The 24,410-nt window shown below is 36.7% G+C and overlaps 1 protein-coding gene across 6 annotated transcripts; it reads right to left on the reverse strand.

Moving 5' to 3' along the window:
- Window positions 1-1,540: 1,540 nt before the first annotated feature.
- On the reverse strand, window positions 1,541-22,847 carry LOC128220129 (uncharacterized). 6 transcript variants are annotated; one of them, XM_052928395.1, is made up of 6 exons: window positions 22,751-22,847; window positions 21,540-21,722; window positions 19,471-19,560; window positions 17,696-17,885; window positions 8,261-8,535; window positions 1,541-6,886 (listed from the first exon to the last, which is right to left on the reverse strand). In XM_052928395.1, exons 2-6 carry the CDS (start codon window positions 21,718-21,720, stop codon window positions 6,723-6,725), a joined length of 900 nt encoding a protein of 299 aa, XP_052784355.1. In that variant the 5' UTR covers window positions 21,721-21,722; window positions 22,751-22,847; the 3' UTR covers window positions 1,541-6,722. The 6 variants fall into 6 exon arrangements, with proteins under 6 accessions (XP_052784355.1, XP_052784356.1, XP_052784358.1 ...); XM_052928396.1 differs by having other exon boundaries at window positions 21,540-21,733; window positions 22,751-22,838; XM_052928398.1 differs by having other exon boundaries at window positions 21,540-21,733; window positions 22,762-22,791.
- Window positions 22,848-24,410: the final 1,563 nt, after the last annotated feature.

Here is a 24,410-nt window from a genome sequence, read left to right on the forward strand (position 1 = left end):
TTTGATTTAAAACAAAAAGGCGCTCTGGGTAACACATGTTATACCTTCTTTCCTCGAAATTGAAATGTTCAATGTGTACCTTTGTCTCAGAATAAACACAATGACTATGACAGCCCTAACTTCCCCGAGACTTCCACAAACTACACCACCAATAACAGCAGTGTTATTTGTAGTTGTCTTCTGAAACAGAAATGCCGTTATAACTTCCAAAGTAGATTTATAATCATTCGGAGCTCCTCCGCCATTTTTCTCGGACGTGTGCCGGCGAGAGATTTGGCTGACAAAATATGCCAAAGTAAAAAAAGGTCGGAAGTGAAGCAAATGTATCACAATCTAAGACAATGCAAAATAATTGCTAAAAACTAAGCAAACATATTTATTATTTTGTAACACAATACTTGATAAAAAGGCACTCGGTCCACAGCATTCGTACAATATTGTTAAGATATTTATCATATAAAAATGTCTTGACTCATGATTGACATTTAACTTATATTCATTTTTTTATAATTTTTATTTGTGAACTCTTCGTTTGGTTCCCTGTAATCTTAGACACTTCGTTAATAAATGTTCGGACACGTCTGAGGGTCGGTACTCAAAAAATGGTTTAAATCCCCGATTGAATCCGTTCCAGGGAGGCTTTCAGGAGACTAAAGATTGTTATATTATTTTCTCTTTCTTTTTACACGTTCTTTTCATTCTTTAACGTTGGATATATGTATGTTTAACTTATAATATCATGCTACGAGAAACATGTATGTTTAATTAACATTAACAAATAGTTTGAATCTCGAATCATAAAACGGAGGGTTTTTTTGTCACGAAATCCGTATAACACTTGTATAACTGCATTAAAGTCACCGTGTTATCCATTTCCCAAAGTCGTGTTCAATGGCATGTGACCTTTACCTTTCAATTTTGAAAGGAAAAGTATGTGTTAAACACCTGGTTTGCAGGCCGCTTCGAGACAATGGCCCCAATATGTGGTTATAAAGATAGTTCAAATGTAGTCAGTATTTTTGTATTGTGTGACGTTCTGTGTCTCTAGTGCCACGAAGACCTTAACCGTTTTCCTCTTTACAGTGTCTTAATTGGTCTTTATTTTGTTGTGTTCACAGCAGACAACGTTCAAATTCAATTCATAGTTTCGATATTACGAATGTGACATGAAAAAAGTATACATCGAAAGAGACTACCGCCCAAAGCACATTTTTATTTGATTTAAAGTAAGGTTAACACATAGCATCAGGCCTGGGATGTCGCAGACATTTGGCACACTTGTAAACGCAGACTAATAACCCTTTAACCAGCTTAGTGTTTAAGATTATAGTTTGTCTACTGCCCAGCAGCAGTTGTTTAAATAAATGAATTCAATCTGCTGATTAACCAACATAAATGAACGACAGTTTGGGAAACCATAACCATCCAATTGGACAAAATATAACTTTAAACACTAAAGTGCTCTTCAGTACAGATTGGACGAAACCGATTACAGATTGTAATTGCTATGCAATTGTCAAACAAGGCATTCAAAAGTCAATTTCTTGTACATGTGTTTATTCCTTTTACCTTTATTCATTTATGAAACAATCGCATGAGAATTCCTGTAAAGTACATGTTTGATATAAAATCTTTCACAAGTTTATCATGAAATGGAAGAAAATCGCCCTACAAAATATGACATTTTCAAAGTAACCTTATTATCAAGGTTTTCTGTCTCTGTGATAAATTACGGATTGCCACGTTTTGCCGATAAGGTGGCTTACAATAACATGGCTTCAGGCGTTGATATTTTGTCACAAAACGCACAAAAGCATTAATTCTTAATAAGTTGTTATTGTTAGACTTATAGTTGCAATACAAAACATCCACCGAACGTCAGAAGTAAACAAATAAAAGGTAGAATGTAATGCGAAATATATCAAAATCTAAGACAATGCAAAAAACTAAGCAAACATTTTAATAAGTTTGTAACACTATACTTTATTAAAAAGGCACTTCGCACACTTTTGTAAAGATATATATATATATATATATATATCAAATAAAATATGGTCATCTTTTATAATTCTAATTCGTGAACTCTTCGATTGGTTCCATGTAATATAAGACACTTTGTTAATAAATGCTGCCACAAGTCTAAGGTTTAGTACTCAATAAATGGTTTAAAACCCAGCAGCTTACTGTATAACATCGGTTTTGTCAACGTTATCCAAAATGTTCATTGATTGGTCAATATTTATCCAATGGTTATTGCTAACCAATCAAATCATTTAAAAGAGTAAACAAGCCGAAAAATAACATGTGGACAACTTATCCTAATTTTATACAATTGGCTCCAGATGGACTCCTGTTTCGCTAACCATTCCAGGGAGACTACCACAACATAGGCTGATACAGATATATTGATGCTGGTGTGGTACGTCCGTGTTGGTTCGTACGTTTTGTGTGACTCTCATTCAGTGTCAGTGAGGCTTTAGCTGTTTGCCTTTCAGCAATATTTATAAGTGTTAGGCTACTTGGCTTTTCCCTGTTATTATCATTGTATCATCAGTATAAACAGAGACTCACGGTCTATATATGCCTTCGTATTGTAACAGAAAAAACATGTCAGTGTTTCTAATATGTATTATTTATGAAAAGGTAATTCGCCGTAAGCTATTATATAACTGGTAAACACGTATCATGCACCAAAAGCACCGATTGTACATCTAAAGGACTATAACGAATTCAATTTGAATCGGATATGTATATTACATCTTGGCATCAACACATATCTGTGATATGCCAAACACAGTCATTTAAAAGTACATAGCTTCAGATCCGATATGTAAACGATATCATCCACAAAATGAGATAAGTGCCCAATAATTATAGACAGAAGAAGCTCTATGAAGGTACTTCGAACATGGGTAATACAATCAAAAACGCTTTTGTCACAGAGTTAATGCCCAGGCACTTTGTACAACTTATTAGCAGTGTTTACACGTTGAAGAACATCAACTGTATTATGCAATCGTGCATTTTATTATGAGTTTAATACACTTTGTTTGCTTAATGAGAAGGCATCAATTAAGTTAATGATCCTACGTTTTTTATATAGAAATAAGGACTATAACATCTGTAATATTAGGCATTTTTATTTTTAAAAAGAAAAACCCCGTGACTTTTATCAACTATTGAGTTGACTGTTAGGTTGGCCGTTGCTAGATTAATTACAGGATATTTATAGGGCATCTTGAAACAGCCAATACGTGATTAAAGCTTGAAGTAAATACTTCAAAAACATATGGAGTTACGAAGAAAAGTATACTTGTCCAGATTTCCCAGAATGAACAGACGACGGAAGGATGGTACAAGGTGATTCCTATATACACTCACCACTAAACATACTTGTTTGCCATGGGAGACAACTATGCAACAACAGGTGACCAAAATAACGTCTTTAAAATTGAAAAGTCGACATCGCCATCAAATAACTCTAGAAGTTTAATTCACATTCTTAAAAACTATACTCATGTCATATAATTGCATGCGATCAAACAGTTCAATCGAAGGGAAGTTATTTAGGAACAGGGATAATTTATAATTTTTAGAGACTTTTTGCTCTTTAAATGTGCAAAAGTTTAACATTTAATTGCTTTTAAACAATATTTCTAACATAACTAACATGAGCTTCTTTCAAAATGTAGCACTCAAGTATTTAAAAAAATATATAAAGAAAGGCAATTTTTAAACATTTTTTAACATAATTATCCTTAAAGCTGCACACTCACAGAATTACCGTTTTACAACTCTTTTTTTATTTTTTGTCTTTGAATGAGCAAATCGTTGTGTAAACATCTGCAAACCAATAATAAAAGATTGCTGACAAAAAATGAGATCGCAGATGTTCATATTTCCGTTCAAAAAATAATGTTTTATGGCTTAAACCGTTACCAACGGTTTAAGTAAAATGCATGAAACATCAATTTTTGAACATAAATATAACAAGAGCTGTCACAGTGACAGCGCGCTCGACTATTCCGCCGCTTTTCAATGTAAGGATTAAAACGTTTTGGAGAAACATGCATGGATCACTGTTAGATTAGATTTCAATGCAATACATGGTGTGTTGAGATATTAACATAAATGTGGTTCCATGCAAAATTTTAACGAGAATTTCTAAGTCTAATAATAAAGGACATTTATTTGCAAAATACAGTTATCTAACTTGGTTATTCAGTTAAGTTGGGTGGTTGAATACCATAGTATAAAGTCTCAATGTGATACATCAAATAGTTGCTGAGATATTATCCTATGTGTGCTAACATGCAAAACCTTAGCCAGAATCTCTAAGTCGCATAATAAAGGGGCAAAAATTATATATTATAAAAAAGATAGAGTTATCTTACTTGATTAATTAGAATGTTAAATAGATGGTAGCCTGTGTGTAAAATTTCAATGCAATATATGATGTATTGGCTGAGGTATTGACTTTTAAGCGGTTACATACAAAACCTTAACCAGAATTTCTATGTCAAATAAAAAGGGGCCATTATTTTAATTTAATGCAAACTGGAGTTATCTTACTTGGTTATTTAAGTAGATTGGATGGTTGAGTACCATTGTATAAAGTCTAAATGCAATCCATCAAGTAATTGCTGAGATATTAACCTATGTGTGCTTACATGCAAAACCTTAACCAGAATGTGTAAGTCAAATAATAAAGGCCCATAATTTGCATTATATTCAAAAAAGTGTTATCTGGAATAACATATCTAATGTTTCAATGCAATACATGATATATTTGCTGAGACATTGACTTAAATGTGGTTATGTGCAAAACCTTAACCAGAATTTCTAAGTCAAATATTAAAGGGCAATTATTTTGCATTAAATACAAACTAGCGTTATCTAACTTGGTTAATCAAGTAGGTTGAATGGTTGACTACCATTGTATAAAGTTTCAATGCAATACCTCAAGCAGTTGCTGAGATATTAACCTATGTGTGCTTGCACGCAAAACCTTAACCAGAATTTCTAAGTAGAATAATAAAGGGCATTTATTTGCATTAAATGCAAACTAGAGTTATCTAACTTGGTTAATTTAGTAGGTTGGATGGTTGAGTACCATTGCATCAAGTATCAATGCAATACCTCAAGTAGTTGCTGAGATATTAACATATGTGTGCTTACACGCAAAACCTTAACCAGAATTTCTAAGTCGAATAATAAAGGCCTATTTTTTGCATAATATTCAAATAACTGTTGTCTTACTTCATTAATTTAGTATTTAAGTTAGTTGGGAATACATATACAAAGTTGCAATGCAATAACTGATGTATTTACTGAGATAAAGACTTAAAGGTGCTTACATGCAAAACCTTAACCAAGGTGTGAAGCCAACGCCGACGCCGACGACGCCGCCGACACCAGAGTGAGTAGTATAGCTCCCCTTATTCTTCGAATAGTCGAGCTAAAAATATGCGATCTAATTTTTTGTCAGCAGTCTTAAATAACTGGTTTCCATGTATTTTCGCAAAAATTGGCTTGTTTCAAGACAAAAAATTAAAAGTTGTCAAAACGTTCAATCTGTGAGAGTGCAGCTTTAATGTATTACACTGGCTGTGACGAAATTTCAATTCATTTCTTGACTTTTAAAAAAGGCTATACTTCTAACAGTACTGAGGCGAGAGTTAAATCACTTGCCATGAAGCATTGCTTCGTTACTATGGTTAAATACATGACCTTGATGGTTTAAAGTTATTAAAAACATCGACAACATGGAGGGACACACAGACGGGCAGCGTGATTACTATTGGGCACATGCATATATTAACATGGCCATATTTAACTAAGCAACACAAAGCATTCTTGATTAAATTCACTCAGATCCTATATGTAAATAAACTGGGTATCACCGAACAGCAATAATCTATATATTTTCCGTTATATGTAATGAAACGGGATAATATCTGACTCTTGAAATGAATGCGTAACCGGCTGATAAAAATAATGTAAATTGCTTTAAAAAGTGTGTAAATGGGTAACAGTTTTAACATGACTTCAGGACTATACCATAGTTCTTCACAGCTAGTTAATAACCACTTAAACGATATAGTCTCACTGGTACCTGATGTAACACCTCAATAAGACACAAACACTTTTAACTATACTCTCCTAACAACCGCAAATTTAAGATCCCTTAGGCCACAGAGATAAACAGTTCCTACTTAATAATCAGATATAACAAGTTGTAAATCCTCTGAGTTGTAAAAAAACATTGTATTTTATATGAGGCAAACACCTGTAAAATTAGATATAAAACAATAATTACATGTTGCTACATGTGAAAATGTGTGTACTGGTGTGGCACATACAAGTACCTAACAACATTCTTAGCATTGCAATAAATTTACCATAATAACAAGAGTCTCTAGGAACAAAACGTCAAACTCGACCAACGTTTTTAACAGTCAGCCGTCGTATGACACCTGTGTAAAACTAGGAACACATTCCGATAATATCGTATTGTTCGGCATCTCTTATAAGCTTATAAAATACAAACATATGAAATGTACATCCTATCGCAACATATGTTCATATGAGTGTAAACCTTCTTGGTTACATACAATATACTACGGTATGTACATGCATCAGATTAACCATAATGATATGTAACACCAACGTGTTTTGTGAATGCACAACATATAAGTACTGGTAACAGTCAAACTTCTTCTTCATAATAACCGACCCATAAGAGTCCCTAGACACACAAACACGAAACAAGCCGACAATTCTTCTTTGTAGCAGAGCTCATTAATTCTTAAGTCCTTGCGTTTTGCAAACCTGAAGAGCTCCCAAAGGGGAACGACTACGTGCATCACGTCCGGAATCATGAGAGCTGAAAATAAGACAAGAATAAATAAGAAGATTTTTGAGTCCGGCCACACAAAAATAATCTTGTAGTTCCAGTTACATGCCTTAGTTTTCTAGGTAGGGAAATCATTTCATTTTGGAAAAGTAGTTCACTGTTTTGCTGTATTGTTTACGTACATTAACATTTTGACGTTAATAATGCCAAAAAGAACCATCAAAGAAGTAAACAATATCTCCTAAATGTACAAATAATGTTGTCACATGGTTTATAATTGCGCATTGAATTTATTTGTGGAAATTTAATGTTTTGCCGGATTTCCCTTCATACTTTGAAGAAAGTAGGTACAGTTATAAATTGACCCGTCGTAAATATTGGTATAGGAGTTGATGAGTTATAATTTTAACTGACATATGTATGCGTCCTTCTAAAAGCAAGGAATAAGTTAAAATGATGACATAGAGTTAAGAATATAGGCAATGCATGTTGTACAGGTATACAGATTGCTGCTAAAACGTCAATTAAACGGTAAACAATATGTTTATTATCAATCGACAAATGTCAATTCCTTGAAACACTTAAGTTATCAATCACAGTCTATTTTGAAGGACGAATTTTGACTGTTGTCAATATTGTGACCTTGACCTTTGTTTGATTTGTTTATATAATTATCTAAAAATCAATAGGGTTTTTAAATAGAGATTTTCCGGTTATAGTCAACATGCCTGGGCCAAGTTCGAGGAGCTTGGGTCCAAGCATATTCTTGTACTCAATAAGACAACGTTCATGACCATCGTGCCCTTTGACATACTGACCTCCGATTCAATTGAAACAATCTGTCGGTGATTACCAACCAAAGAACCTAGACTAAGGACAGTATGCCCAAGCAGTTGAATTTTCAAGGTCATGAAGACCTTGACTTTTGACCTGCTGACCTCAAAATTAACAGGGATGACCTGAACATAACTAGGGTTCATATGATGGTCATGATGGACCTCTCTTCCAAGTTTCAGGACAAAACACTCAATCGTTGTCTAGTTAATAATTGGTCTACCGAAATACTGACAGATATCGTGGCAAAGCCATAGTGCTTCTTTTCACACAAAAATAGGGTTGGTCGGGTAACCAATAGGAACCACAACATTATTTTTGTTTGGCATTATAACGTTGTATCGAAAGCAAGACATCCTCAAAGGGGATATGAAAACCAGAATAACAATGTTATGTTGAATTATTGCTGAGGCATTAAAGTGCAACGTAATCAAGCGATTACCTTAAGAATACAAAAACAATATTTTATATGATATTAACTTGCAATTTTAAAAATAAGTAGACAGAATAAATCTAAAATATACAGCAATTTTAAAGATTGACGCCTATACTGAAGTAAAAATAACCTACCGATATTTCTAGCTTTGTGGAAGTTAGCACCTTGGCCGTAAATCACATCAGAAATAAACTGATCCATTCCGCCGACTAGAATGTGCATAACATTTATGCTGACAATGGCAAGAATCTTCCAAGACACAATCTCATTCTTAATGTCTGTGAGATTCAACACAATGCACGTGGTGATCATTTCGGTGACTGTGAACCACATATGGTGTTTGAAATAGCGGTAGAAGTCTTCATTGTAGTAGCTGAAATAACTCCACCATGAGTAGTAGTGAGGGTAGCTGAAACGTAAAAAAGTAGTATGGTTAAAACGTAACTATTTGAGTCCATTTCGTTGTTGTTAATCTGAAAAGATTGAATGTTGGTGAAATATGTTTCAACGATGGTTAATGTTATTGCACTGTGACCTTGACATCTGACCTGATGACCTCAAATCAATATAGGTCATCTACTGGTCATAACCACAACAATCATTTCAAGTTTTAGGGTCATGTGTTCAAGCATTGTCGAGTTATGACTCAGACAAGCTTTTCGCATTCAATGTCACCATGACCTTCACCCTTTTCCTGATGACCTCAAAATCAATACGGGTTAAATACTGGTAACACCCAACCTCCATTTCATGTTTAAGGGCCATTGGTGCAGGCATTGTCAAGATATCACTTGGTCAAGCTTTTCGCATTTAAAGCCAAGGCCTTTAACCTGATGACCCCAAAATCAATAGTGGTCAACCACTGGTTACACACATAATCTTCATGTCAAGTTAAGGAGTCATATGTGCAAGCATTGTCAAGTTATCACTAAGACAAAACAAATTTGCATTCAATGGCACTGTGACCTTGACCTTTGACCTGATGACCTTAAAACGAATAGGGGTCATATACACGTCACACCCAACATTCATGTCAACTTTGAGGGCCATGGGTGCAGGCATTTTCAAGTTTTCAATCGGACAAAGTTTTTCGCATTTCAGATCACAGACCTTGATCTTTGACGTCAAAATCAATAGGGACCATCTTCTAGTATGACTTAGTTTCCATGTCAAGTTTGAAGACCAGGTATTGTCGAGTTAACACTCAGGACAAGCTTTTCCCATTCAATCTTTGGCCTATCAACCTTCTGCCCGACCGACATACTGACAGGCCGACGGCATGTGTATAGTAATATACCCCATATAAGGGACATTATTACTACATATATATATATAAAGGTCTTAGATGAACAAGTTCCCCAAGTTTCAAAGTGATCGCTTTGATAGTTTTCATATAAGTGACCTAATCGCAAAACTTAACTTAAAAAATCAGACTAGCTAAAATTATCATGTCCAAAAATACTAAATTATCCCCCACCCTCCACCTACCCTTCCAAATGTGTGACTCAAAAACCTGTTTGATTTATAGTGAAGGCATTATTCATTTATCGTCTGTGATTTTTTTTTAAATCAAACTAACAAAAATTGAAGAAGCTTAGTTAATGTCCAATTCTCAAAATCAACCAAAATTCATGTTTTTGACCCAAAAAAGCAGGAGACATTCAGCATCTATAAAGTACAATGTGAAGAAGGGTATTAGATGAACAAGTTCCCCAAGTTTCAAAGTTATAAGTTTTGATAGTTTCCATCAATGTGACCTTAACACAAAACTTAACCAACGCCTCTGACGATGTCTACGACAATTAAGTGACGACAATAGCTCGTCAATTTTTTTAAAGCACACAAGCTAATTACCATTAAGTAAATAACATGTCGGCATCAAAAGCCCATTGTTTATAGGTATTTCAAAAGCCCAGACTGATAGCAGCTGCGTCAAAAATGCATTAAATCATCCTTGAAATCGGTTACAATCTCATACCTTCTTGATTTATACACTATGCATGGTATTAAATCTTGCAAAGTATTTTCAACTATAGTACACTCGTAATTCACTGCCAAAGCAGGCTATTATACCAATATGAATGAGATAAATAACACACTCTTGACAGTGTTGTGTTTAAAATTATTGCCAAGAGGAATCAAAAGGAAAAGTGTTTTAAATATTTCAAGTTATCCCCCAAATTCAAACATAAAAAGACTAACATTATCGGTAAAAACTTTATAAGTTTATAACTTAAAAGGACAAATAACCGAAGACAAATAGTAAAATATTATAACCTTTAAAACGAAAATGATTTCTTACAGCAAGTTTTAATCTGATAAATAGAATGGATGTTTAAGAAATACATTAAGCATACAGTCCAGTGCTTACATGTTGATGTACACACAGACCAGTGCTCGCATGTTGATGTACACACAGTCCAGTGCTAACATGATGATGTACACACAGTCCAGTGCTTACATGCTGATGTATACACAGCCAAGTGTTGAAATGTTGATGTACACACAGTCCAGTGCTAACATGCTGATGTACGCACAGTCCAGTGCTAACAAGCTGATGTACACACAGTCCAGTGCTTACATGTTGATGTACACACAGACCAGGGCTCGCATGTTGATGTACACATAGTCCAGTGCTAACATGATGATGTACACACATTCCAGTGCTAACATGCTGATGAATACACAGCCAAGTGCTAACATGCTGATGTACACACAGTCCAGTGCTTACATATTAATGTACACACAGTCCAGTGCTAACATGCTGATGTACACACAGTCCAGTGCTAACCGGCTGATGAACACACAGTCCAGTGCTAACATGTTGATGTACACAGTCCAGTGCTAACATGCTGATGTGCACACACTCCAGTGCTAACATGTTGATGTACACACAGTCAATTGCTAACATGTTGTTGTACACACAGTCCAGTGCTTACATGCTAATGTACACACAGTCCAGTGCTAACAGGCTGATGTACACACAGTCCAGTGCTAACATGTTGTTGTACAAACAGTCCAGTGCTTTCATGTTGATGTACACACAGTCCAGTGCTAACATGTTGATGTACACACAGTCCAGTGCTAACAAGTTCACACAGTCCAGTGCTAACAAGTTGATGTACACAAAGTCCAGTGCTAACATGCTGATGTACACACAGTCAATTGCAAACATGTTGTTGTACACACAGTCCAGTACTAACATGTTGATGTACACACAGTCCAGTGCTATAACATGTTGATGTACACACAGTCCAGTGCTAGCATGTTGATGTGCACACAGTCCAGTACTAGCATGTTGATGTACACACAGTCCAGTGCTAGCATGTTGATGTACACACAGTCCAGTGCTTACATGTTGTTGTACACACAGTCCAGTGCTAGCATGTTAATGCACAAACAGTCCAGTGCTAACATGTTGTTGTACACACAGTCCAGTGCTTACATGTTGATGTACACACAGTCCAGTGATAACATGTTGATGTACACACAGTCCAGTGATAACATGTGGATGTACACACAGTCCAGTGCTAACATGTTGATGTACGCACAGTCCAGTGCTTACATATTGATGTACACAAAGTCCAGTGATAACATGTTGATGTACACACAGTCCATTGCTAGCATGTTGATGTACACACAGTCCAGTGCTAACATGTTGATGTACGCACAGTCCAGTGCTTACATATTGATGTACACAAAGTCCAGTGATAACATGTTGATGTACACACAGTCCAGTGCTAACATGTTGATGTACACACAGTCCAGTGCTTACATATTGATGTACACAAAGTCCAGTGATAACATGTTGATGTACACACAGTCCATTGCTAGCATGTTTATGTACAAACAGTCCAGTGCTAGCATGTTGATGTACACACAGTCCAGTGCTAACATGTTGATGTACACACAGTCCAGTGCTAACATGGTCATGTGCACACAGTCCAGTGCTAACATGCTGATGCGCACACACTCCAGCGCTAACATATTGATGTACACACAGTCCAGTGCTAACATGTTGATGTACACACAGTCCAGTGATAACATGTTGATGTACACACAGTCCAGTGCTAACATGCTGATGTACACACAGTCCAGTGATAACATGCTGATGTACACACAATCCAGTGCTAACATGCTGATGTGCACACACTCCAGCGCTAACATGTTGATGTGCACACTGTCCAGTGCTAACATGTTCATGTACACACAGTCCAGCGCTAACATGCTGATGTACACACAGTCCAGTGCTAACATACTGATGTACACACTGTCTAGTGCTAACATGCTGATGTGGACACAGTCCAGTGCTAGCATGCTAATGTCCACACAATCCAGTGCTAACATGTTCATGTGCACACAGTCCAGTGCTAACATGCTGATGTGCACACACTCCAGTGCTAACATGCTGATGTACACACAGCCCATTGCTAACATGCTGATGTACACACAGACCAGTGCTCGCATGTTGATGTACACACAGTCCAGTGCTAACATGATGATGTACACACAGTCCAGTGCTTACATGCTGATGTATACACAGCCAAGTGTTGAAATGTTGATGTACACACAGTCCAGTGCTAACATGCTGATGTACGCACAGTCCAGTGCTAACAAGCTGATGTACACACAGTCCAGTGCTTACATGTTGATGTACACACAGACCAGGGCTCGCATGTTGATGTACACATAGTCCAGTGCTAACATGATGATGTACACACATTCCAGTGCTAACATGCATATGAATACACAGCCAAGTGCTAACATGCTGATGTACACACAGTCCAGTGCTTACATATTAATGTACACACAGTCCAGTGCTAACATGCTGATGTACACACAGTCCAGTGCTAACCGGCTGATGAACACACAGTCCAGTGCTAACATGTTGATGTACACAGTCCAGTGCTAACATGCTGATGTGCACACACTCCAGTGCTAACATGTTGATGTACACACAGTCAATTGCTAACATGTTGTTGTACACACAGTCCAGTGCTTACATGCTAATGTACACACAGTCCAGTGCTAACAGGCTGATGTACACACAGTCCAGTGATAACATGTTGTTGTACAAACAGTCCAGTGCTATCATGTTGATGTACACACAGTCCAGTGCTAACATGTTGATGTACACACAGTCCAGTGCTAACAAGTTCACACAGTCCAGTGCTAACAAGTTGATGTACACACAGTCCAGTGCTAACATGCTGATGTACACACAGTCAATTGCAAACATTTTGTTGTACACACAGTCCAGTGCTAACATGTTGATGTACACACAGTCCAGTGCTATAACATGTTGATGTGCACACAGTCCAGTGCTAGCATGTTGATGTGCACACAGTCCAGTACTAGCATGTTGATGTACACACAGTCCAGTGCTAGCATGTTGATGTACACACAGTCCAGTGCTTACATGTTGTTGTACACACAGTCCAGTGATAGCATGTTAATGCACAAACAGTCCAGTGCTAACATGTTGTTGTACACACAGTCCAGTGCTTACATGTTGATGTACACACAGTCCAGTGATAACATGTTGATGTACACACAGTCCAGTGATAACATGTGGATGTACACACAGTCCAGTGCTTACATATTGATGTACACACAGTCCAGTGATAACATGTTGATGTACACACAGTCCATTGCTAGCATGTTTATGTACAAACAGTCCAGTGCTAGCATGTTGATGTACACACAGTCAAGTGCTAACATGTTGATGTACACACAGTCCAGTGCTAACATGGTCATGTGCACACAGTCCAGTGCTAACATGCTGATGCGCACACACTCCAGCGCTAACATATTGATGTACACACAGTCCAGTGCTAACATGTTGATGTACACACAGTCCAGTGATAACATGTTGATGTACACACAGTCCAGTGCTAACATGCTGATGTACACACAGTCCAGTGATAACATGCTGATGTACACACAATCCAGTGCTTACATGCTGATGTGCACACACTCCAGCGCTAACATGTTGATGTGCACACTGTCCAGTGCTAACATGTTCATGTACACACAGTCCAGCGCTAACATGCTGATGTACACACAGTCCAGTGCTAACATACTGATGTACACACTGTCTAGTGCTAACATGCTGATGTGGACACAGTCCAGTGCTAGCATGCTAATGTCCACACAATCCAGTGCTAACATGTTCATGTGCACACAGTCCAGTGCTAACATGCTGATGTGCACACACTCCAGTGCTAACATGCTGATGTACACACAGCCCATTGCTAACATGCTGATGTACACACAATCCAGTGCTAACATGTTGTTGTACAAACAGTCCAGTGCTAACATGTTGATGTAAACACAGTCCAGTGCTAACATGTTGATGTACACACAGTCCAGTGCTAACATGTTGATGTACACACAGTCCATTGCAAACATGTTGTTGTACACACATTCCAGTGCTAACATGTTGATGTAAACACATTCCAGTGCTAACATGTTGATGTACACACAGTCCAGTGCTAACAAGCTGATGTTCACACAGTCCAGTGCTAACAAGTTGATGTACACACAGTCCAGTGCTAACATGCTGATGTACACACAGTCAATTGCTAACATGTTGTTGTACACACAGTACAGCGCTAACATATTGATGTACACACAGTCCAGTGCTAACATGTTGATGTACACACAGTCCAGTGCTAATATGTTGATGTACACACAGTCCAGTGCTAACATGCTGATGTACACACAGTCCAGTGCTAACAAGTTGATGTACACATAGTCCAGTGATAACATGTTGATGTACACACAGTCCAGTGATAACATGCTAATGTACACACAGTCCATTGCTAACATACTGATGTACACACAGTCCAGTGCTTACATGTTGATGTACACACAGTCCAGTGCTAACATGTTGATGTACACACAGTCCAGTGCTAGCATGTTGATGTACACACAGTCCAGTGCTAACATGATGATGTAGACATAGTCCAGTGCTAGCATGTTGATGTACACACAGTCCAGTGATAACATTTTGATGTGCACACAGTCCAGTGCTAACATGTTGATGTACACACAGTCCAGTGCTTACATGTTGATGTAAACACAGTCCAGTGCTAACATGTTGATGTACACACAGTCCAGTGCTAGCATGTTGATGTACACACAGTCCAGTGATAACATGTTGATGTACACACAGTCCAGTGCTAACATGGTGATGTGCACACAGTCCAGTGCTAACATGCTGATGTGCACACACTCCAGCGCTAACATATTGATGTACACACAGCCCATTGCTAACATGTTGATGTACACATAGTCCAGTGCTAACATGATGATGTACACACAGTCAAGTGTTAACATGCTGATGTACACACAGTCCAGTGCTAACATGTTGATGTACACACAGTCCAGTGCTAACATGCTGATGTACACACAGTCCAGTGCTAACATGCTGATGTGCACACAGTCCATTGCTAACATGCATGTTCATGTGCACACAGTCCAGTGTTAACATGATGATGTACACACAGTCAAGTGTTAACATGCTGATGTACACACAGTCCAGTGCTAACATGCTGATGTACAAACAGTCCAGTGCTAACACGCTGATGTACACACAGTCCAGTGCTAACATGCTGATGTACACACAGTCCAGTGCTAACATTCTGATGTACAAACAGTCCAGTGCTAACATGCTGATGTACACACAGTCCAGTGCTAACATGCTGATGTACACACAGTCCATTGCTAACATGTTTATGTACAAACAGTCCAGTGCTAACATGCTGATGTACACACAGTCCAGTGATAACATGTTTATGTACAAACAGTCCAGTGATAACATGCTGATGTACACACAGTCCATTGCTAACATGTTTATGTACAAACAGTCCAGTGCTAACATGCTGAAGTGCACACAGTTTAGTGCTAACATGTTGTTGTACAAACAGTCCAGCGCTTACATGCTTATGTGCACAAAGTCCATTGCTAACATGTTGTTGTACACACAGTCCAGTGCTAACATGTTGATGTACACACAGTCCAGTGCTAACATGCTGATGTACACACAGTCCAGTGATAACATGTTGATGGACACACAGTCCAGTGCTAACATTCTGATGTACAAACAGTCCAGTGCTAACATGCTGATGTACACACAGTCCAGTGCTAACATGCTGAGGTACACACAGTCCAATGCTAACATGCTGATGTACACACAGTCCAGTGCTAACAGAACACATAAAATAAATAAAATTGAAATATTAAATACAAGCCTATAGTCCATTGAAAATTAATGAAGTAATCTGTTGATATAATTGATTTAATCTAAGGATCATGGATAGAAAGAAATATCAAACAAATGTTGGACTTGTTTAATCCTGATGGAATGCTAATCTCATACATCATGTACATGTTACATGCCACGTTTCTGGAAACCAATGTAGGGGATTTTGACATTTATGTTCAGAATTCCAGGGGGTTTGATTTTTTTGTTTAGAATTCCAGGTGATTTCAATATTTTTGTCAGAATTCCAGGGGATTTGGACATTTTTGTTAAGAATTCCAGGAGATTTCGTTATCGAAAATGCAAGGTAAGGTAGGGACAGATTTTGTTTTGTCTTGTTGTTTTAAAGTGCAGTCAAAACAGCAAAGCAAATTGCAAATACTTACCATGACATTTGGTATATAATGTATAAAGTAATAATAACTAATGTTTTAATTGTAATTAACACAGTCAAATAAAGATATGAAAATCAGATTTTTTCAAGGATTAAAACAAGAGCTGTCACAGAGACAGCGTGCTCGACTATTCCGCCGCTTTTTGGTGTATGGATTGAAAAGTTTTGGCGAAACATGCATGGATCACTGTTAGATTAGATTTCAATGCAATACACGATGTGCTGAGATATTAACATAAATTGAATGGAAAATATCTGAGGTGGTACGCAAACTTTAAGGGGCATAATGTGTACAGGTTGGGGGTATGATGGTGAACAAGCGTGCAAAGTCTCAAAGCCAGATGTCAATGGACTTTGAAAATATTTGAGGTGGTACGCAAACATTAACGTAAATTCTATGACGAAAAAGGGGCATAAATCTGTTAAAATGCTTGATACAGTTACCTCCTCCTGTGTACAGGTTGGGGCCATGATGGTAAACAAGCGTGCAAAGTTTCAAAGCCAGATGTCAATGGACTTTGAAAATATTTGAGGTGGTACGCAAACTTTAACGTAAATACTAAGTAGAACAAGGGGTATAATTTTGTCAAAATGCTTGATAGAGTTACCTCCTTCTGTGTACAGGTTGGGGCATGATGGTGAACAAGTGTGCAAAGTTTCAAGGCCATATGTCAATGGACTTTGAAAATATTTGAGGTGGTAAAAAAACTCTTACAAAAACTTCGTAAGTGGTTGCGCCAACGCCGATGCTCAGGTGACTAGGATAGCTCTCCTTGTTCTTTGAATAGTCAAGCTAAAAATAACTCAGGTCGAGGGGTTATGCCAGGTTGGGTTGGATTGGCCTAAAAACAGGCTTTTGTTTTAGCCCTAAGCCTGAAAAAAGCCAGGTATAATGTTAATACTACTCACATGTTAACGAGATTAAGGACAAACATGCTTGTCCTAAACTTGCGCTTTCTCACCAAAGGAATGATATATTTAATACTCTCGTAAGCTAGAAGAACGAATACGATTGTGAACATCCATATTCGAAACGTCTGCCATGTTGCGTTGAAGTAAATGTGCTTGTATCGTGTCCTGCCTGGATTTTCATATTCCCCTGCAAAAAAAAGCATTTAAAAATTTTCATTTCATTTTGCAGTATTTATATCATAATAGAGGTCACAGACTACTAAATAAATTCACTGTATTTTCTATAGACATTTGACCAATTAGCATGCAAAATAACACTGATTTATACTGCTTCGTGACTGCAAACACCATATATATGGGGAAAAAGTTTCACATATATACTAATGTTTAAACAACATTAAAAAAGAGTTATGTTTCTTTTAAGAAGATAATATTAGTTAAAAGAAACCACTGTGTATTTAATACAGAGACCAAAGCCAGTGTAGGTCTACAAACAATGCAGTAAAATGCATACATAACACATAACATAACAATAATATGTATATAATAAATATGTATATAATAAATATGGAAGGTAGCTAATGGTCTGAGATGGTATAACAATGCTTTGATTCACGGTCATGTGTCAATAAAAAGAAATAAGCCATGTAACAATGATTAGGCACTTCTAAACTGGTTTAATTTGCCCTGTATGAACAACTACAAACTGGAGTTGGTCTTTATGAAAAAGGTTATATATCAGGTTTTGTATCATCTCAAATATTTTATTCCTAGAAAAGAAGCGTAAACTCTCTTAAAATATCTATGAGCCTTAAAATCATAAAACACACTGTCACAATTCTATTTTTAGTCACAGGAAACTATGCAGTGGGAACTTTTAATAACTGATGATATCATACAGATGTGCTTGTAGAAGATTTTTTTAACTCTTGTTTGTCTGGAGATATTGTGTGACTAGAAAATCTCTACATTGGGTATTTATATCAGGGTGGATCAGCGTCATGTCAGTTGTTAAATTTTAACCAAGCTGCAGCATGATCATATCATGATGGCAAGGCCAACACTGATTAAAGGCTGACACTGATTAAAGGCCGGCACTGATTAAAGGCCTACACTGATTAAAGACCGACATTGGCCGACACTGATGGAAGGTCGACACTGATGGAAGGTCGACACTAATGGAAAGCCGAAACTTATGGAAGGTCGACACTGAACGAAGGTCGACACTGAACGAAGGTCGACAAAGATGTAAGGCTGACACTAATAAACGGTCGACACTTATGGAAGGTCGACACTGATGGAAGGTCGACACTAATGGAAAGCCGAAACTTATGGAAGGTCGACACTGAACGAAGGTCGACACAGATGTAAGGCCAACTCTGATTAAAGGCTAACACTAATAAACGGTTGACACTGATGGAAGGTCAATAAACAAATTCCCTCCTTTTTTGAGTGTTTTCGCCATTAACTTCTTAATAAGAACGGCAACACAAAAGTTAAGCTAAACTGTGCAATAACTATAATGCAGATCAATTAAATCACTTTTCACTAATACACATTCTAGTTATTACTAGCTATTATGTTTTCCTTGACAGCACGGTACAAAACAGATACATGTTCTTCACCCACTTCCCTTTGTATTGAAATAATACTCTAGCGCTGAAGCACTCATGTAAAATTTCAATAACACGGGCTGTAGGTGCAGCAACTATTAGTTTACGACTTTTTACATGATTATTCAAGATAAAAGGCAACTAAGCAAGCAAATCTACCTCTCATGACCGTGTCAAAACAAGAGCAAGTGCAGTTGTTCTTCATTACAGGTGCTTTGTCTGGAACCCAAAACTTCAGATGGAAGATACCTGCAAATGAAACATCATGGTTTTTATTACAATAAAAAATTCCATACTCCGACAGAGATTAGACATAAATATGCCTAATGATGAAGCAATTATTCAATGAAAAAAGTTTTACAATGTACAATTCTTTTTAAATAAAAAAAGTTTTGTTATGATACAAACAATGGGCCAATTTTTCAGAACTTTCTTAATGTTAACAATCTGACATCGTTGTTAACTTTTATAGGTTAAATATTCTGTATAGTTCAGTAAAACAAGTGCAGCTAAAACATTGTCCAAAATTTTGTTAGGAATACTGCAGAGCATATATAAGTGTATCAGTGAAACTTCCAAAGCAATAAGATTCAAAAGTTAATGACAATGATGTTAATAACGTTGCTAACTTTTTCAAAGTCCTGAACAATCTGCCCATTGACTTAAAATTGCACTCTCACAGATTGCACGTTTTGACATCTTTTTTATTTTTTGTCTTGGAACAAACTGATTTTTGCGAAAATCCACTGACAAAAAAAAAAATCGCAGCTATTTATATTTAAGTTCAAAAATTGATATTTTATGCATTTTTCTTAAACCAGTCCATTAGTAATGGTTTAAGCCATAAAACATTAATATTCGAACAGAAATATCTTCGATCTGATTTTTGTCAGCAATCTTATATTATTGGTTTGCAGATATTTACACAAAAAATTGCTTTTTCCAAAGCAAAAAATTTTGGGGGGTAAAAATGCTACCGTATTTTCTCGACTATAAGACGGGGAAATTGGGTCCCGATTTTTACCCCCAAAGTAGGGGACCCGTCTTATAAGCGGGTCGATAAAATATTAAAAAAAGATTCAAGTCAAAATCAGTAAAATTTTACAAATGGTATTCGTCTATCCAGTATATCGTCTGCTGATACAAGTATGGGGCAATTAAGTAAACAACAACACAAAATCTCTTCACCGCGCGTGCTCTGACGTCACACAGTGTACCGTTATATCTGCATTTTTTCTCATGGCGCGTGTCAGTATAATTAGTTTGACAGATATATCAAATCAATAAATTGGAATCTTAATATGATGTAGGTACCTAACTGTCAATTTGATTAAGCAAACAAATGGCAATGTGAATATAAATCCTTTATGTTCGTCGCCAATCAAGGGACAATATTGCCTAAAGCATTATTGCTAAACAAACACCTATTCATGCCTCGGCTTTTCGCAGTTATGTTATTGAAGCCATTTATTTTGCCGAAGAACTTCATTGGTGTCTTCAATAAAAAAAAACTAAAACATACATATGTTGTTATTGATGAATTATTACAATTCCGATAAGTAACGACCTGTCCTGCAAACTTATAAGTTATGTACTCATTTTTAACCTACCTCCAAATAGAGAGCTCACAGTTGACCGCCATTTTCTTTGGGTAAAACAAAAACAGTTACCGCGAAAGTCAATAATTGTCCGTTGAGCTTGAACATTTTTACACATTAGGAAGAATTTTAGCATTTTAGATTTGCTTAAAAATTGACCCCGTCTTATAAGCGAGTCGAAACAAAAAGCACCAGATTTCATGGGCAAAGTTAGGGGGCCGTCTTATAAGCGAATCGCCTTATAGTCGAGAAAATACGGTATATCTGTTAGAGTGCAGCTTTAAAGAAAGGTTATAGTTTTATAGTAGATATATTTAAAGTTTGGTAATTAGACATTTAAATGAATTCTTCTTTTCATGAATAATTAATCAAAAGGAATCGTTTTTCTCTCTTGATGTTACATTTACAAGCATCTTTAGGCAACGATTTTTTTTCAAAATGAAATCACTGACTCCCTATCAAATATGATGTAGGCTGTATTTGATATCTTTGTTTAGTTCAACGATTATGTTAACAATATCATAAAAATCATACCTATTTTTGAAATCATTTACCGATTATCACTAAAGGCACATTTAAAGATGAAATGTACAATTGATATAATCATTTCTGAAAGATTCACTTAGTTACCAATGTGAAAATAAGGGAGCAGAGTTATTGCAACTGCTCCCAGAAGAAAGGAGACAATCTTTTCCTTGTAGTTTGACATTGCTGGTGCACTGGCACCATGGATCGAGCCAAGCTGTCGCTCCACATAGCTTTGCATCATGTTACTGCCAATGCCGGCCTTCTGCTTTTGGAATCCTAGCATGCCTGAAAATAGTCTAAAATAATAGACGTGTTATACGGGATTCTTCCAATCCCTAACGTCTAAACAGGAATGTGCAAAAAACGGGGGTGTTTTAAAAATATTTAAATTGTTTTAAGTGAAGTATTTTATGGTTGAAATTGATCATAAAGAGTTATATTCATATTTTACCATGTAAGTGAAATGTTATTTTGCACTAAACAAGCATTTAATGCATTAAAACTAGTTGTTTACCTTTCGAATAAAACGAAAGTTGACTGACACAGAAAACAATGATGCGAAGGGGAACAACTCGATACAATCGTAATAACTCGGCCTCCTCCGACAAAGCTTCGAGATAGACCTCGTTATACAATCGTAACAACTCGGCCATGGCCGAAATGTTCCGAGCGATTTAAAACTGTGCCCTGAAGCCTTGCAGGTGCCCTTCATGTATATATCGTTCTGTTTTGACAGAATGAAATGAAAAAAAGCCGTCAAACTCATAATTATAAGTTGGATATTTATTTTGTGTGTACGGAACTAATATAAAATAACATTATCTGGTAATATTTCTTGTTTTTATGATATTTTATAGACTCTATATGCTTTAACCCGGAATCCTGATCGTAACAACTACCCACTTTTGATACTAAACAATTTGTACGTGAAGGATTTGCCATATCAAAAATCTAAAAAAAATCCGCCAACGTACAATTATTTGGACTAGCCTGAAAAAAAGAGTTCCATCTTAGTTGACAGGTTTAAATGGAATCAGTGAATTATAAGGTTTATAAGAGTACTGCCCCTCAACTTAAATATTTAATGGATAGAGCAAATGCTGAAAAAGGTGCCTTTCTACATGTATGTTCTTAAACGGTTTCAGCCATTTGTTATCCGAACAATAATATCCGAAATAAATGTACCTTTAATAAACATAAAAATGAATAACGTATACGATAATGTCATGTTATATGTGTGTTCTCATATAGCTGAACTATTTGGCAAATGCAATTACAAGTGGCGATATCAAGTAAAATATATTAAAGTTTACCTGTAATTTACCTGATGATCACCTTCTTATTACTTTTTATGATCCAATTATTAAATGGTTACACATCACCATTATTTAAACGAAACGGGAATCAATCTCCACGCAGCGTAATTTCCCTTCTCAAATTACCGATTTTTTTAGTCAGATTGAGTTGAATTTACTGCGATATCCAACCTACTTTAAAAAACCAATTTACAAACGTTATTTGGGACAATTACCTTTCCTTAAGGTATCTACATAACCCGTAAATTCCGGTCGGTGGAATTACCGAAAATCCGAAAATCCCCGTAAATACCGAAAATCCCTTCCATTCTCTGAGGTATATAGCGTTTTCTTAAATACGCCCGGATTTACTACTTTATTGTGTTCGAATGTTGTATGCCGTAATTGTTGGAGGTTGGAGAGGGGTGGGGAAGCCTAGGGAGGGTGGGGATGGGGGTCGTGGTGACTAAAACCCGGGACCCCCTTTCATTTTCAAAAGTTCGTACAAAAGAAGAGTATGCGAGGAGGTTCTTACGCCGTTCCTTCAAAATTGCATTGTGTTTTAGTGGGTTGTATGCTGTATATCTTGGTGGTTGGAGAGGGGTGGGGGAGTCGGAGTAGTTGGGGTGGGGCAGGGAGTGATTAAACCCCGGGAACCCCATTCATATTTCTAAGTACATACACAAGAGTATGCAGTATGGTTTAAAACTGTATGGTGTTTAAGTGGGTTGTATGTCGTGGTTGAGGTTGGTTGGAGAGTGGTGGGGGAGTCGGAGGAGGGGGTGGTGGCTACGAAGAAGTCTCAAATACTACTTTCACATATCTCATTTCAAATTGTAGAGAGGTAAGGGAGGGTAGGGTCGTACCTTACCGTATACAAAAAAGTATGCGAGGGTGTGTACGCCGATATTTAATACTTCATTTTGGTCGTCCTGTATGCCAAAGTTGTTGGTGGGTGGAGGGGGGTGTGGAAGTCGGACGAGGGGGATGGCTAAATCCCGGGAAGTCCTTTTAATTTCATATATGTTAATGTTTTAACGACTAGTTCAATATCACATTTCATTGTGTTTGGTTGCTATTTGTATTTTAAGTATATCGTATATTGAATGCTTTAAAGGTGTATTATTTGTTATTGGTATTTCCTGTAATAAGTTATCCGTTTATTTCGTTGTAAAGCGCCTTTGAACGTGTGGTTAAAAATGGTGCTGTATAAGTTAATCGATAAATAATAATTGTGTATTGTGAACAAGTTGTGTGTCGAGAAAGGTGAATAATTGGTATCAAGCGGGAGTTGATTATATTCAAAGTCAAAGTCAAACACGGTTTATTCTCTCATACCATAAACATGACAAATGAGGTCCTATACAAAACATATATACATGGCGGCAGATATAATGTAAATTTCTAACTACAATTCGTATGATAACCAATACGAGTATCGGACGGTCATTTACATGAAGCCAGAAAACATTATAGTCAAATCACAATGAATAAGGTTGTATCAATAGTAGAAATATTACCTTTGAATCACTTGTACATAAGAAAAAGAATATCTAACAATTGTGTGCCTAGTTTATACAATTGTTCTTATGTGTATCATAACGATTTGTATGTGTCTCAACTGTTATGTGGAATCGCTTGGTATGTTTCATTGCACAATCTCGCGAAGAAAGAAATG

The sequence above is a fragment of the Mya arenaria genome, chromosome 15 (genome assembly GCF_026914265.1).
Source record: "Mya arenaria isolate MELC-2E11 chromosome 15, ASM2691426v1".
NCBI lineage: Eukaryota > Metazoa > Mollusca > Bivalvia > Myida > Myidae > Mya > Mya arenaria.